The sequence below is a fragment of the Salmo salar genome, chromosome ssa26 (assembly GCF_905237065.1).
Source record: "Salmo salar chromosome ssa26, Ssal_v3.1, whole genome shotgun sequence".
Taxonomy (NCBI): domain Eukaryota; kingdom Metazoa; phylum Chordata; class Actinopteri; order Salmoniformes; family Salmonidae; genus Salmo; species Salmo salar.
The window spans coordinates 26,319,373-26,335,887 of NC_059467.1; the positions used below are offsets into that span (position 1 = coordinate 26,319,373).

The following is a 16,515-nucleotide window of genomic DNA, read 5'->3' on the forward strand; positions in this document are numbered from 1 at the left end:
GCAACATCAGTCAGGAAGTTAAAGTTTGGTTGCAAATGGGTCTTCCAAATGGACAATGACCCCAAGCATACTTCCAAAGTTGTGGCAAAATGGCTTAAGGACAACAAAGTCAAGGTATTGGAGTGGCCATCACAAAGCCCTGACCTCAATCCTATAGAACATTTGTGGGCAGAACTGAAAAAAACGTGTTCGAGCAAGGAGGCCTAAAAACCTGAATCAGTTACACCAGCTCTGTCAGGAGGAATGGGCCAAAATTCACCCAATTTATTGTGGGAAGCTTGTGGAAGGCTACCCAAAACGTTTGACCCAAGTTAAACAATTTAAAGGCAATGCTACGAAATACTAATTGAGTGTATGTAAACGTCTGACCCACTGGGAATGTGATGAAAGAAATAAAAGCTGAAATAAATAATTCTCTACTATTATTCTGACATTTCACATTCTTAAAATAAAGTGGTGATCCTAACTGACAGGGAATTGTTACTAGGATTAAATGTCAGGGAATGTGAAAAACTGAGTTTAAACTTCCGACTTCAACTGTATATACTCTATACTCTACTCTATACTCTACTGTATACTCAAATTAAATCACATGTTATACTTTGCTCTATACTCTGCTCTACTCTATACTCTGCTCTACTCTATACTCTGCTCTATACTCTACTCTATACTATGTTCTGCTTTATACTCTGCTATACTCTATATACCACTCTACTCTATACTCTGCTCTACTCTATGCTTTTCTCTACTCTACTTTATACACCGCTCTACTCTATACTATATACTCTATACTCTACTATATACACAAATAAAATAAAATGTTATGCTCTGCTCTATACTCTGCTCTACTCTGTACTCTGCTCTATACTCTACTCTATACTCTGCTCTGCTCTATACCCTGCTATACTCTATACACCGCTCTACTATATACTCTATACTATGTTCTACTCTATACACCTCTATACTCTACTATATACTATGTTCTACTCTATACACCGCTTTACTCTATACTTTACTATATACTTTATACTATGTTCTACTCTATACTCTGCTCTACTCTATACTCTGTTCTACTCTATACTCTCCCTATACTCTCCACTGCTCTAAACTCTGCTCTATATTCTGCAGTACTTTATACTCCGCTCTATACTCTGCTCTACTTTATACTCTGCTCTATACTCTGCTCTACTTTATACTCTGCTCTATACTCTGCTCTACTTTATACTCTGCTCTATACTCTGCACTACTTTATACTCTGCTCTACTTTATACTCTGCTCTATACTCTGCTCTACTTTATACTCTGCTCTATACTCAGCACTACTCTATACTCTACCCTATGCTCTACTTTATACTCTGCTCTATACTCTGCTCTACTCTATACTCTACTCTATACCCTATACTCTACTCTGTACTCTGCTCTATACTGCTCCACTCTATACTTTACTCTACACCATGCTCTATACTCTGCTCTACACTATACTCTGCTCTACACTATACTCTGCTCTACACAATACACACACACACACACACACACACACACACACACACACTGGTGCTCATATGGATGTGTGTCTAAGGCTGTCTAATTGGTGCACACAGGAACAGAGGTAATTTATGGAAAGGTTGGCTGAACTCTGTCAGACTACAGGAGCACTCTGTTTTGTTAAAGAGGGATTTAACCTCAGCTGCTCTCCAAGTTACTGCTGCAGAGCTGCTTTTAATTCAAATGAAATGTAATTCTATGAAAAAGGCTCAGCTACCATTGCAGCAATTGGTTAATTCACTTGAGAGGAGAATATTTGCATTTCAGGAGTGTTTGAACAGGGAGTGTTTTTTTCCAGTTCCCACTGGCATCTGTGTTAAGGTGCGACTGAAGGTCAGGACACTTCACCGTGCAAAGAGAGTCCACTGTGTGGGGGGGTCGGTGGCTAGGTGTGTGTGGGGAGGGGGTACAAGCAGACCAGACTTTAGACCCCCTGCAGATTGAGCGACTAGTCAGTCTGGACTCTGGACAGGATCAGCTGTCTGTGCAGTGATGGCTGTCCAGTGTTGTCATGGAGACGGTGGTGTGAGGCTGCACAATAGAAGTTCAGTAGCCTGGTCCCAGATCTGTTTGTGCTCTTGCCAACTCAATTGCTGTCCTTGTTAAACCAAGCATGACAAGGAGTGACAAGGAGTTGGCATGATAGCACAAACACAATTGTACATACAGTGAAGACTGAATGGTGCTGGGAAGAACAGTGAGCTAAGCTCCTTCCCACCCTGGGAGGCTGTTGTGGTTGTGTTGTCCCAGTTAGTCAGCCACCCCACAGTGGGAGTCATCCTGTGTTGAATATGGAGTTAATGGTGATGTACCCAATGAGCCATATGAGGATCCATCACATATATTATTGGACACAGCCAGGGCTGTTTCTGGATATACACTCTCTCTCTCTCTCTCTCTTTCTCTCTCTCTCTCTCTCTCTCTCTCTCTCTCTCTCTCTCTCTCTCTCTCTCTATTTCTCTCTCTCTCTCTCTCTCTCTATTTCTCTTTCTATTTCTCTCTCTAGTTCTCTCTCTCTCTCTCTCTCTATTTCTCTCTCTCTCTCTCTCTCAGCCTGCACTTCACTGTACTGCAGCCTCATCAATCAGGGGAACCAGCACGGAGAGAGCGGCAGAGCAACAGTCAGTCTCTGCTGGTTAACAGGCTCACTGAGAGTAGAGCTCTTGGAGACTGAGAGAGAGAGGGACTCTGATGTTATAGCTGAGGCTGTGGAGACTAGAGAGCATGAACCTCAAGTTCTGGAGGTTAGAAATTAGACAGTGTGAGCAGTAGGTAGACTCTTCTCTCTCTCTCGCTCTCTCTGCAGGCACATGGTCAGCAGTGTCGTGTAGTAGTGTAGTGCAGTGTAGTGCAGTGCAGTGGAGCAGCAGAGCAGGCTGCATACATATGCAGGACCGCTGATGAATTATTGAACAGTGCCAAGTGGACGTGATGTCGGCATGCATGCAGCGCATACAGAGAGGCATGGGGAGAGAGGGAGAGGCATGGGGAGAGAGGGAGAGGCATGGGGAGAAAGGGAGAGGCATGGGGAGAGAGGGAGAGGCATGGGGAGAGAGGCATTGGGAGAAAGGGAGAGGCATGGGGAGAGAGGGAGAGGCATGGGGAGAGAGGGAGAGGCATGGGGAGAGAGGGAGAGGCATGGGGAGAGAGGGAGAGGCATGGGGAGAGAGGGAGAGGCATGGGGAGAGAGGCATGGGGAGAGAGGGAGAGGCATGGGGAGAGAGGGAGAGGCATGGGGAGAAAGGGAGAGGCATGGGGAGAGAGGGAGAGGCATGGGGAGAAAGGGAGAGGCATGGGGAGAAAGGGAGAGGCATGGGGACAAAGGGAGAGGCATGGGGAGAAAGGGAGAGGCATGGGGAGAAAGGGAGAGGCATGGGGAGAAAGGGAGAGGCATGGGGAGAAAGGGAGAGGCATGGGGAGAGAGGGAGAGGCATGGGGAGAGAGGGAGAGGCATGGGGAGAGAGGCATGGGGAGAAAGGGAGAGGCATGGGGAGAGAGGGAGAGGCATGGGGAGAGAGGCATGGGGAGAAAGGGAGAGGCATGGGGAGAAAGGGAGAGGCATGGGGAGAAAGGGAGAGGCATGGGGAGAAAGGGAGAGGCATGGGGAGAAAGGGAGAGGCATGGGGAGAAAGGGAGAGGCATGGGGAGAAAGGGAGAGGCATGGGGAGAGAGGGAGAGGCATGGGGAGAAAGGGAGAGGCATGGGGAGAGAGAAGGAACAAGCTCAGGTGAGGGAGAGAGATAGTATGGGAAGGTGCGCATTTATATGTGCAACAGAGAAATATGGAGAGAAAAGGGAATTTGTATGAAATAATGCAAGTGTGAGAGAGTTGGAGAGTGTGTGGAGTAGGTAGTAAGAAAGAGGGGTATATTGAGGGAGAGAAGGCAGTATATTTCCATCTGCGTCGGTGGATTAACTGAAAAAGACAATGCATATTTTAACAGTCAAACAGGTGGCCATGAATCAATACACATACACTGATTTAATCCAGTACCAGATTAGATCCACTCCTGCACAATCATTTGTTTAAAAGGAAAATGGAAAGATGATTCATGCATTGAAACACACTTAGACTGTTTTATTCATGGTAACCTAGCGGTTAAGACTGTTGGGCCAGTAACCGAAAGGTCTGTCGTTCGAATCCCTGAGCCGACTAGGTGAAAAATCTGTTGATGTGCCCTTGAGCAAGGCACTTAACCCTAATTGCTCCTGTAAGTTTCTCTAGATAAGAGCGTCTGCTAAATGACTCAAATGTAAATGTATTTTTACCTGTAGTGACATAATGTTATGCTCAGCGGTGAGTCCACCCCTCCTGTCCACATGGAGTCAGTGCACTGTGTTCCACTCTGATATAGGACATGCTTTGTATGTCGTTCTCAGCTGTCACTTAACTAGTCCCACAGGAGAGGCCTACAAAACATGCAGAGAAAATGTAATAAAATGCACAGCTTCAAGCCTCGTCTCTACCTACTCCGAGCATCCTGCTCACATTGGAGACAGACAGGCAGTCCCAGTCACTGCTTCATTACCAGCCTCTGGAAGATGGCTAATTAGTGTCATTGTTGGAATAGTGGCGACAGAAGTGCCAGTGACATTACCAGTGTTTTGGTCATGAACACTCCAGATGACCTCGTTTTCCTGTGGCCCTCAGAAACAGTGGAGTGGTTATGTTATGTGAGTCCGTATTTACCCTGGCTTTCACAACACACGGGTCAGGATTATGTGTTTACCTCCTGCATGCTGCATAGTAGTGTAGAGGTCAACGAGTTACTCAACAACACAAGTGGATGGAGTGTTTACTCTCTAGAAGACCAAGCCAAAGCCGGATGTTTATCTCAATGCCTTCTCTGATGTATGTCCCCTCAGTCCTTACTGTACACCATGTTCACTCTCCCTCTTTCTCTCTCCCTCTTTCTCTCTCCAGTCCTACTTTGTCACTGACTATGATCCCACGATTGAAGACTCGTATACGAAGCAGTGTGTCATTGACGAGAGGGCGGCCCGGCTTGACAGTAAGTATAGACCCTCAGCCTGTAAACAAACAGGAGAAATCTGACCACAACACTAATGTTCATTGAGAAATTCCAGCCTTCACAGGAGATTACTGTTCTTATTGGAGGGTTTAGTTTTGTACAGCACCTTTTTCAGGAGAGGTGCTACTGTGTGTGTGTGTCTAACGTGTCTGTCCCTGTGTTTGTTAGTCCTGGACACGGCCGGACAGGAAGAGTTTGGAGCCATGAGAGAACAATACATGAGGACAGGGGAGGGCTTCCTGCTTGTCTTCTCAGTCACTGACAGAGGAAGGTGAGTGACAACCCGTGTCGCCCCCACGCTGCCTCTCTATCTGTCTGTGCCTCTCTCTGTCTGCACCAATCTCTGTTTGCGCTTTTCTCTCTCTCACTCTCTCTCTGCGCGTCTCTCTATCTGTGCCTATCTTGGTCTGCGCTTCTCTCTCTCTATCTTTTTTTCTCCCTCTGTCTGCCTGCTTCTCTCTCCTCTCATGCTAAACACATACATCTCTCTCACTCACGCTCTCTTGTTCTCCCACACTTCCGTTCTCGCCAACCTGTGTTGTCATTCTCTTTTGTTCTCCTCTTCTTCCTCTCTCATATACCTCTCTTTCAACATCCACCTCTTTACAAAGGCTTTGGTTTTTTGTGTAAAAACCCTGCATTAAATCACCTGCATAAGAATGAATGCATCCCCTCTATATGTGCTGTCCTGTAGTGCTGTGGTGGGCAGTCTTTGGGCCCTTGTCACCCCTCTGGTCGCTGTACAGCAATGTGGTGGTGACGTGTCTCCACCCACCCCTCAGAGTCCCCTCTCTCCCTGTGTGTATGCTGTAAACAGTCTTTCCTTCCTTCGTTTACGTGAGTCAAGGCTCTCCAGATTTACTATGCGCTCGTTAAGCTGCCCGCCGGCGGCCATTCACTAGAATGCACTCCTGGGTTTGTGGTTACATTCTGTTTCCCTTTCTCTCTGGGGGATATTTTTATGTATGCTGTTTGGTTCAAACAGTTAGCATGATATTTGTATTACACTAAAAGCCTTTCAAGTCAACGGGGAGCAAAGCTCTGGTTAAAGGGACAGACCTGCTTAGGGCTACCCCTCCCTGGTCAATGGAAAGCAGGCAAGCCTGTACTGAGGCTGCTCACAAGTTCACCAAGGCTTTACTGCAATGCTCAAGGAAACATTTCTGGAACATTGAGGCATGCAGTACCACAGGAGTTCATTGACTTCTCTGTCTGCTCTGGAGTACCCACCTTCACCCTTCACCCTTCACCCACCCTGTCTGATTCACAAATGATGGCGCCGACTCACTTAGAGTTCTTAGGAAACTATGCAGTATTTTGTCTTTTTTATGTATTATTTCTCACATTGTTACCCCAGGAAATCTTAAGTCTTACTACATACAGCCGGGAAGAACTATTGGATACGTCAACTTACCAACATTACGACCAGGAATACGACCACCACCCAGGACAATGGATCTAATTCCAGTAGTCGACCCAAAACAACGGCGCCGCAGAAGGGGCAGACAAAGTTTTCATCTAGTCAGACTTCGTAGACGTGCACATCGCCCACCGCTCCCGAGTATACTACTAGCCAATGTCCAGTCTCTTGACAACAAGGTAGACGAAATTCAAGCAAGGGTTGCCTTCCAGAGAGACATCAGAGATTGTAACATTCCCTGTTTCATGGAAACATGGCTCTCTCTGCATAAGTTATGGGAATCGGTTCAGCCACTGGGCTTCTCCATGCATCGCACCGACAGAGATAAACCCCTGACTGGGAAGAGGAAGGGCGGGGGTGTATGCTTCATGATTAATGTCTCATGGTGTAATCATAAGAACATACAGGAACTCAAGTCATTCTGCTCACCCGACCTAGAATTCCTTACAATCAATTGCAGGCCATTTTACCTACTAAGAGAATTCTCGTCAGTTATAGTCACAGCTGTGTACATTCCCCCTCAAGCAGACACCAAGACGGCCATCAAGGAACTTCACTGGACTATATGCAAACTGGAAACCATATATCCTGAGGCTGCATTTATTGTAGCTGGGGATTTTAACAAAGCAAATTTGAGAACAAGGCTACCTAAATTTTACCAGCATATTGATTGCACTACACGCATGGGCAAGACCCTCGACCACTGCTACTCTAACTTCCGCGATGCATACAAAGCCCTCCCCCGCCCTCCCTTCGGCAAATCCAACCACGGTGCCATCTTGCTCCTACCGTCCTATAGGCAGAAGCTCAAACAGGATGTACCAGTGACTAGAACCATTCAACGCTGGTCCGAACAATCAGAAGCCATGCTTCAAGATTGTTTTGATCACACGGACTGGAATATGTTCCGGTCTGCCTCAGAGAACAACATCGACCTATACGCTGACTCGGTGAGTGCGTTTATAAAGAAGTGCATTGGAGATGGTGTACCCACTGTGACTATTAAAACCTACCCTAACCAGAAACCGTGGATGCATTCGCACACAACTGAAAGTGCGATCCACCGCATTTAACCATGGAAAGAGGTCTGGGAATATGACTGAATATAAACAGTGTAGTTATTCCCTCTGCAAGGCAATCAAACAAGCGAAATGCCAGTACAGGGCCAAGGTGGAGTCGCAATTCAACGGCTCAGACACGAGACGTACGTGGCAGGGTCTACAGGAAATCACAGACTACAAAAAGAAAACCAGCCACGTCACGGACACCGATGTCACGCTTCCAGACAAACTAAACACCTTCTTTGCCCGCTTTGGGGATAATACAGTGCCACCGTTGCGGTCCGCTAACAAGGACTGTGCCCCCCTTCTTCTCCATGGCTGACGTGAGTAAAACATTTAAACGTGTTAACCCTCGCAAGGCTGCTCGCCCAGACGGCATCCCTAGCCTCGTCCTCAGAGCATGCGTAGACCAGCTGGCTGGTGTGTTTATGGACATATTCAATCGCTCCCTATTCCAGTCTGTTGTCCCCACATGCTTCAAGATGGCTACCATTGTTCCTGTACCAAAGAAGGCAAAGATAACTGAACTAAATGACTACCGCCCCGTAGCACTCACTTCTGTCATCATGAAGTGCTTTGAGAGACCTAGTAAAGGATCATATCACCTCCACATTACCGGCCGCTCTAGACCCACTTCAGTTTGCATACTGCCCCAACAGGTCCACAGATGATGCAATCGACATCACACTGCACACTGCCCTATCCCATCTGGACAAAAGGAATACCTATGTAAGAATGCTGTTCATTGACTACAGCTCAGCATTCAACACCATAATACCCTCCAAGCTCATCATCAAGCTGGAGGCCCTGGGTCTCAACACTGCCCTGTGCAATTAGGTCCTGGACTTTGACGGGCTGACCCCAGGTGGTGAAGGTAGGAAACAACATCTCCATTTCGCTAACCCTCAACACTGGGGCCCCACAAGGGTGCGTGCTCAGCCCCCTCCTGTACTCCCTGTTCACCCACGACTGCGTGGCCATGCACGCCTCCAACTCAATCATCAAGTTTGCACATGACACAACAGTAGTGGGCTTGATTACCAACAACGACGAGACAGCCTACAGGGAGGAGGTGGTGTCAGGAAACAACCTCTCAGTCAACATCAACAAAACAAAGGAAATTATTGTGGACTTCAGGAAACAGAAGAGGGAGCACCCCCCTATCCACATCGACGGGACAGCAGTGGAGAAGGTGGAAAGTTTTAAATTCCTAGGCGTACACATCACAGACAAACTGAGATGGTCCACCCACACATACAGTGTCGTGAAGAAGGCACAACAGCGCCTCTTCAACCTCAGGAGGCTGAAGAAATTTGAGGTCAGTACAGGTACATCAAAGCTGGGACCGAGAGACTCAAAAACAGCTTCTATCTCAAGGCCATCAGACTGTTAAACAGCAATCACTAAATCAGAGAGGCTGCTGCCTACTTTGAGACCCAATCACTGGCCACTATAATAAATGGATCACTAGTCACTTTATACAATGCCACTCTCAATAATGCCACTCTAAATAATGTTTACATATCTTACATTACTCATACCACATGTGTATACTGTATTTATACCATCTATCGCTCCTTGCCTATGCCGCTCGGGCCATCGCTCATCCATATACTTATATGTACATATTCTCATTCACCCCTTTAGATTTGTATGTATTAGGTTGTTGTTGGGGAATAGTTAGATTACTTGTTAGATATTACTGCACTGTCGGAACTAGAAGTCGCTACACTCGCATTAACATCTGCTAACCATGTGTATGTGACAAATAAGATTTTATTTGATTTTGATAGAGACGCCAATCCCATCTGCCTGGGTGCCGTGGGGGAAGGGAGGGCAGGGGGGTTAATTTTTGTGTCTGTGAGACAACATTCCTGGGAGGTCCACAGAGGCACCAGCTTTATCTTAGCTTTATCTTTATGTCTGAGCTTTACTGGGGGCATCGAGTGATGTTGTGTGCTTTATGTTTCACAGCTTTGAAGAAATCTACAAATTTCAAAGACAGATCCTCAGAGTCAAAGACCGGGATGAATTTCCCATGATCCTTGTAGGCAATAAAGCAGACCTGGAGCTTCAGAGACAGGTGAGTAGCAGTCCTCCTAATGGCCCAGAGGCCTACAGCTCAAATACACATACATGTTAGGGTGATGTGAGGAAAGTAAATATAAAGCAACAATCTTTAAAAATGTGTAATTTCTAATTTATATTTTTAAATGTGAAAATGGATAGTGGTGGCGGGAGCTATTTGGGTAGACAAAAAGGGAGTGAGAAAAAGAGAGAAAGAAAATATGACCAACAAAAACATTGTGGGACAGAGGAAAAGAGGAGGGAGGGAGGGTATGATAAGGAGAGGGCTCATTCCGTGGCCTTTATTGGCATTCAGCTGCAGTTCACTTTCCCACATGATTCCACACTGTCATCTGCTGCAATAAAACACATTCTCTCATCTGATCAAATGTAAATGCATTTATCACATCAATTACTGTTATAATTATTTTAATTAGCTGAATATAATGTGGGGCCTCTGTTAGAATTGATAACTCAATATGATTCATCCAAATTAATTAGTCTAAATGTGGGATTTAACAAATTGGTTGAGGAGTATGATTCAATTCTACCCATTACAGCCAACTCAATGGGTTCAGCTGTTTTAGGACAGTAGAATATATGATTTTGCAATGAGGTCTGGGCCCGTATCCACAAAGTGTCTTAGAGTAGGAGTGCTAATCTAGGATCTGTCCATACAATCTTATTTATTATGAACTAAAAGGCAAAACTGATCCTAGATCTGCACTCCTACACAGAGACACTTTGTGTATACGGGGCCTGGTCTCTAATCTTGTTGTAATAGTTTAAGATGGACAGGAAGCAACAGTATTCTAGCTAAGCACATAGAAATCAGGTGCTATTTGAATGTAAAATGTAATTTGCTGTATTGTTTACATGCTGGGGCGGCAGCACTGGGGCGGCAGCGTAGCCTAGTGGTTAGAGTGTTGGACTAGCAACTGAAAGGTTACACGTTCAAATTCCCGAGCTGACAAGGTACAAATCTGTCGTTCTCCCCCTAAACAAGGCAGTTAACCCACTGTTCCTAGGCCGTCATTGAAAATAAGAATTTGTTCTTAACTGACTTGCCTAGTTAAATAAAGACTAAATAAAAAAATGTAACTCTTGGATGTGAACCCTCTGAACCATGTGTTTCTCAACCTCACCAGCAGATGTCACTAGTTTCCTGATTCTTGTGCTTTATCAATGGTCATGTGTTACAGGGTGGTTCTCGCTCTCTCTGCGACTGTGTGATAAAATGTATGGGTGCTTTTGTTTTGGATTGCCTGGTGGGCAGAGTTTGATCATTTGAAACCGTTCAATTGGTCCTAAAGTGAAATCTTCACCCAGCTAGGGCACAGGGTGATGCAAAAGAGCACTTGCTATTTATCTAAGATCTATCCCTGTTTCATCCCTTCAGGTGACCCAGGAGGAGGGCCAGCAGCTGGCCAGACAACTCAAGGTGACGTATATGGAGGCCTCAGCCAAAATCCGTATGAATGTAGACCAGGCTTTCCACGAGCTGGTTAGAGTAATCAGGTGGGTGGATTCATTACTGACTGTAGAGTTGGTTAGAGTAATCAGGTGGGTGGATTCATTACTGACTGTAGAGTTGGTTAGAGTAATCAGGTGTGTGGATTCATTACTGACTGTAGAGTTGGTTAGAGTAGTCAGGTGGGTGGATTCATTACTGACTGTAGAGTTGGTTAGAGTAATCAGGTGGGTGGATTCATTACTGACTGTAGAGTTGGTTAGAGTAATCAGGTGGGTGGATTCATTACTGACTGTAGAGTTGGTTAGAGTAATCAGGTGGGTGGATTCATTACTGACTGTAGAGTTGGTTAGAGTAATCAGGTGGGTGGATTCATTACTGACTGTAGAGTTGGTTAGAGTAATCAGGTGTGTGGATTCATTACTGACTGTAGAGTTGGTTAGAGTAGTCAGGTGGGTGGATTCATTACTGACTGTAGAGTTGGTTAGAGTAATCAGGTGGGTGGCACCACAACCCCACTATACCTCCCTGAATACAGTGGCAATGGGTTGAGGGAAAGAAGTAGTTCCAACTTTTGTTCCTTCACTGGCACTAGTCTGTCTTTCTCAAGTACATTTGAAAGGTGCTTTATGCAATACTTCCACATGGGATGTCACTAAGGGCACTTTCACATATCCCCTTATGATCTGGACCCTGGACCATGTGGTACCCTGATCTGAGCTATAAAGCTGTAATGGCACAAGGCGAGACCCAGATGCAGACACGGGAGGCAGATGGTTTGAGTCTTTGATATTTATTAATAATCCAAAAGGAGAAGGCAAGAGAATGGTCGTGGACAGGCAAAAGGTCAAAACCAGTTCAGAGTCCAGGAGGTACAGAGTGGCAGGCAGGCTCGAGGTCAGGGCAGGCAGAATGGTCAGGCAGGTGGGTACAGAGTCCAGAAAACAGGCAGGAGGATTAGCAAAAAGAGAATAGAAGCAGGAGTATGGGAAAACATGCTGGTTGACTTGAAAGACATACAAGACGAACTGGCACAGAGAGACAGGAAACACAGAGATAAATACACCAGGGAAAATAAGCGACACCTGGAAGGGGTGGAGACAATCACGAGGACAGGTGAAACAGATCAGGGTGTGACAAAAGCATGTTTAAACATAAACGAACCCTAGCTGAAACGAATCCTGGTCCTGCGTGAGTAGCGGGTTCAAGATCTAGGACTAGAGTACCAAGTATTGACGTGGCAGTGCGAGATGCGTGGAACATTTTTGCCCATGTGAACAAGCTAGCTTGCTAACGTCATGTACAACAGTGTTTCCCAACCCTGGTCCTCCAGTACCCCCAACATTACACCGTTTCATTGTAGCCCTGGACAAACACACCTCATTCAACTCATTGAGGGCTTGATGATTAGTTAACAAGTTGAATCAGGTGTGCTTTCCAGGGTTACAATAACAATGTGTACTGTTGGGGGTACTGGAGGACCAGAGTTGGAAAACAATGATGTAGAATGTGTGTCTTGCTAATTGCACCCTGAAACTGTTATTTTCAGGTCTTGTGAAATCAAAATGTATTCTGTGGAATTTTCACAAACGCTCCAGAAAACTGAACCAGGGTACTGAATTTCATATGTGAGAATGCCCTAATGTCAATGATATATCTGTAGAAGTAAAGGAATGCCATTTCTATGAAGACAACTACAGGATGTGATCTCATCTACAGTCAAAGCCAGAACAAAACAATTGTTGCTTGAATGAGTCAGATTATTTTGTTAGAATCCTATCTCTGCTTACTCATAACGTAATAATGCACTTTCTCCTCACAGGAAATTCCAGGAACAGGAATGCCCGCCTTCGCCAGAACCCACGCGGAAAGAAAAGGACAAGAGTGGCTGCCATTGTGTGATCGTCTGAGTGGGCCTTATCACTGTCAGTCACCCAGCTGCTGTCACCAGTCCCCGCCTCCTGCCTGACATGACATCCTGTATGGATGACTGAGCGCTGCCTTCTCCACGTGCATGACTTCACCAGAGGTTCCTGTGGTAGCTACCAGGAACTGCTGCCCCCTCCCCCTCGCCCCCAGACTTCACTTCTAGAAGAAACTGACAACGCCAAATGTTAAACTCCTCTTGACCTTCAACAATAATCAAATTCATATGAGAAAGTCCTAACACTAAACATTGCCTCTTAAATCAGCTAAACAATATCATTTTTTGTATTCTGAAGGACTTTTTCTTGCCTTGCAGTGACATTTGTACTTTTTGCCGAGATTGAATGAGAAATATATATATATATATATATGCAGAATGTCAATGAGAGGTTTTAGTTACCAGTTTCTCATCAGAATAGAGAGATGATCTTATGAAGCTTTGTGTATGTCATGCCATATCCGTTTTTACTTCCATGTGCTAATCCGCTACTGTACATAAGTGAAATTTGTTGTGATTTTGAAAGCGCATTTCTAATGACTTATTAAATCGCCACAGTACAGCGTGTAAGGTTGATGAGTTTGGTTTGACTTCTATGAACATAACATGTATACAAGTATGTACGCTGTACAGTATAAACCTAGATAGCCCTAAAGTTATTATGACAACTTCACTTTCCAGCGTGGTCAGCGGATCCATTTCTATGTCTATGGATTCTGCACTCATCTCACTGGCCAAATATGGAATGTTTACTGTATTTGCATTGTAAGGGTCATTGACTTTAGGCTTCTAATAACATGATATCAAACCTGTTTTATTTATTTAGTTGTACAACTCTTCTCTGACTCTTACCTGTTGTTGTTGACTATCTCAGAGTCAGGTTGGCCTAATCAGAATTAAATATTTTAAACTCTTTATATTTGTAATCTTTGACAAGCAGTGCAGAAGAGACCATGGGTAGTATTTATGTACCTCACTGATAATGATGATGTTAATAGCAGACCAGTTTCAGAAATGCTCCTCTCTGACATATCTTTTAAAATCAATCCCTTTCAGTTTGAACATTGATTTTTGTACCATCTATTTGGCTCTCTTTTGGGACGTAGTTATTACTTAAAGTAGACAGAGGTATTGAGCTGTTGAAGCTCACTCATAAACAAACTGTAACTTCATTTCAATGACATGGTTGTTTGTTACACACCACCTTCAATTATTCTTGGAGATGTGTTCATGTTCTCTCCAAGGTTATTGATGTGACTCTGGGCCAGGATGGAGCTGTTTCCATGACTCCCACAGTCACATGGAGGTTACATCATTGCCATCATTGACCTCTCACCTTTAAAGTTAACATCAAGACAATTCACACATTCTGTTGTCTTGTCATCCTTTTCAATATGATCTGTATTTCTGCTTAATAGAAACCAACTATTGTAGTGTTGTTATATCATCATGTAATATAAGACAAAAAGAAACATGAAAGTGATTATTTGATGGACTTGATTAAATGTTTTTACTTTATACTTTTATACATTATTTTCTTATCAAACTAGTTGACAAGTATTTTTATATGTTTGTAAGTGAATATGCTCTCACAGCTCAGCTGTGTGTATATGTAAAGAGGAATGTATAATTCCCTTAGCTGGTTTTGAACTGAAGAAGACTGTAGGCCTACATTGGTTCTTGATCAACCTGTGGTCCAGGACCTTTCCTCCTCTTGTGGTTTTGATTTGATTTGATTAGTTCTCATTTGGACAAATCTTCCAAGAGTTCTTGGTGTCGGTGACACATTTTCCTTGACCATTCCCCACTACCTTGCCCAATGCCTATACTGCAAATGTCAACCAATGTGTTGGTTGAGCGCCTCCACTCAGCCCACCTGACCTACTAGCAGGGTGGATTGTGGGTAGGCCGTTCACTCTTCTCTTCACTGTTCTCTAGGTCAAGGTTTGGGTCACAGATTCATGTGTTCTGCTCAATGGTGGAGTCTGTAAGTACCACCTCTTCTCTTTTGGCAAACTTTATGTACAGTACATTCAATTCACATATATTTTTTTCTTTTCACGTCCATGCCCCTTGCCCCATGTATAGCTTCTGGTGCTATAATAAAATCTGTCATTCAGCCAACTATATAGAGAATATTCCTTTTGTTTTTCTTTTTTTTGAGAAGTCCTGTATTTGGTGAACTTCATATTTTGTTGACCTTGTATTGTGAAGTGAGGTGGAACAATAACAGTTGTGTTGACAGATATTGCTTTGAGATTTTTGCTTTGAGAAAATGGATGTATCAATCAAAGAGGAATAAGATGAGAAGATTCCATTATTTTATACCCACTGAACACCTGTTGTCATAATGAGGATGGACCACTGTCTTCACTAATAACATTCCAACATTGACACCACCTCTGAACTGTCTGCGTGAAAACGTCTGTCTTATTAGCGATGTAACTCATTCTACTATAGCTTATTGTCTTCCAGCTGGATAAATCTGTCTTACAGGAACAAATGTGTTCTTGTATGGAGGGTAAGTGTACCCGTGTGGCTCACCTCTGGCTGATGGTCATGTTATTCCAGTCATATCCATCATCACAGCAGAAATATGGGGTCAGACGCCAGGCAGCACTTCAGTTCTTCACATCTGATTGGCCGTCTCCAGACTGTAGAACACAACTCTGGAGTGGAGATAGCAGGACAGGGCCATGGTTGCCATAGCACCCTGCACAAATGTCTCATAAATCAACAGAGGATCACTGAGATTTGGTTTGAAAAGAACCCTTGAAGATAATTCCTACTATTGGCTGTGTGTTCTCGGTGGCCTTGACTCTGAGTCATCTGCATGGTGTTGCTGGGCTGGAAACAATACCCTGTGTAGTGCACTCAAGTCAAGCACAGTCATTTAAATGCTATTACCATTCTACCTGGCTTTGTCAGCAAATAACCGTACAATGTATCATTGACTGCTACGGCTGTTTACTGGAGAAATCCTTACGTGATGTGGTGCATGAGTCTGAATACATAGCCTCTGAACGTCTACTGTGTAGGCTACTGGAAATCAAGATGAGCTGTAGTAGTAAGTCCTTTGACTGGTTCTACATTATCTAAATAATTGTATTGACTGGGGAACAGATGGCTTTGGCAATCCAATCACATTATGCTTGGACTCATTCATTACAGCTGTAGCAATCTACTGTCACTACACAAGTCAGAGACAGTTTTGTCACTGCAGGCCAGGGCTTCTGTACCTAGAAAGACACAGGGGACACAAATGTGTCACTGCTGGGCCTCTGTACCCCACCGCTGTCAAATCATTTCTCAGATATAAGCTCCGGTGATATTTGTGGAGTTAGGTTTGATCTGTAATGGCTCCTAAAAAGTCACGAAGAGGACATTATTTCCATCAACTAGATTTCTGCTGGCAGAAATGAAAGCAAGGCTTTGACCAGGCACCATGGCAGCAGTTGGGCTCACGAGACATTTCCTCCTTAATTCTCAGATAAA

The 16,515-nt window shown here is 44.5% G+C and overlaps 1 protein-coding gene across 2 annotated transcripts in view; it reads left to right on the top strand.

Annotated features, from left to right (window-relative positions):
• rras2 (RAS related 2) overlaps nt 1–15,147 on the top strand; it is a 45,305-nt gene extending 30,158 nt beyond the window's left edge. The window contains exons 2-6 of one of the 2 annotated variants that reach the window (XM_014176001.2): nt 4,969–5,056; nt 5,246–5,348; nt 9,533–9,641; nt 11,025–11,066; nt 12,919–15,147. In XM_014176001.2, the coding sequence (XP_014031476.1) occupies nt 4,969–5,056; nt 5,246–5,348; nt 9,533–9,641; nt 11,025–11,066; nt 12,919–13,065 (489 nt within the window). In that variant the 3' untranslated portion in view covers nt 13,066–15,147. Of the gene's footprint in view, nt 1–4,968; nt 5,057–5,245; nt 5,349–9,532; nt 9,642–11,024; nt 11,144–12,918 lie in introns of both variants that reach the window. The other variant, XM_014176000.2, reaches the window with a different exon arrangement.
• Nucleotides 15,148–16,515: the final 1,368 nt, after the last annotated feature.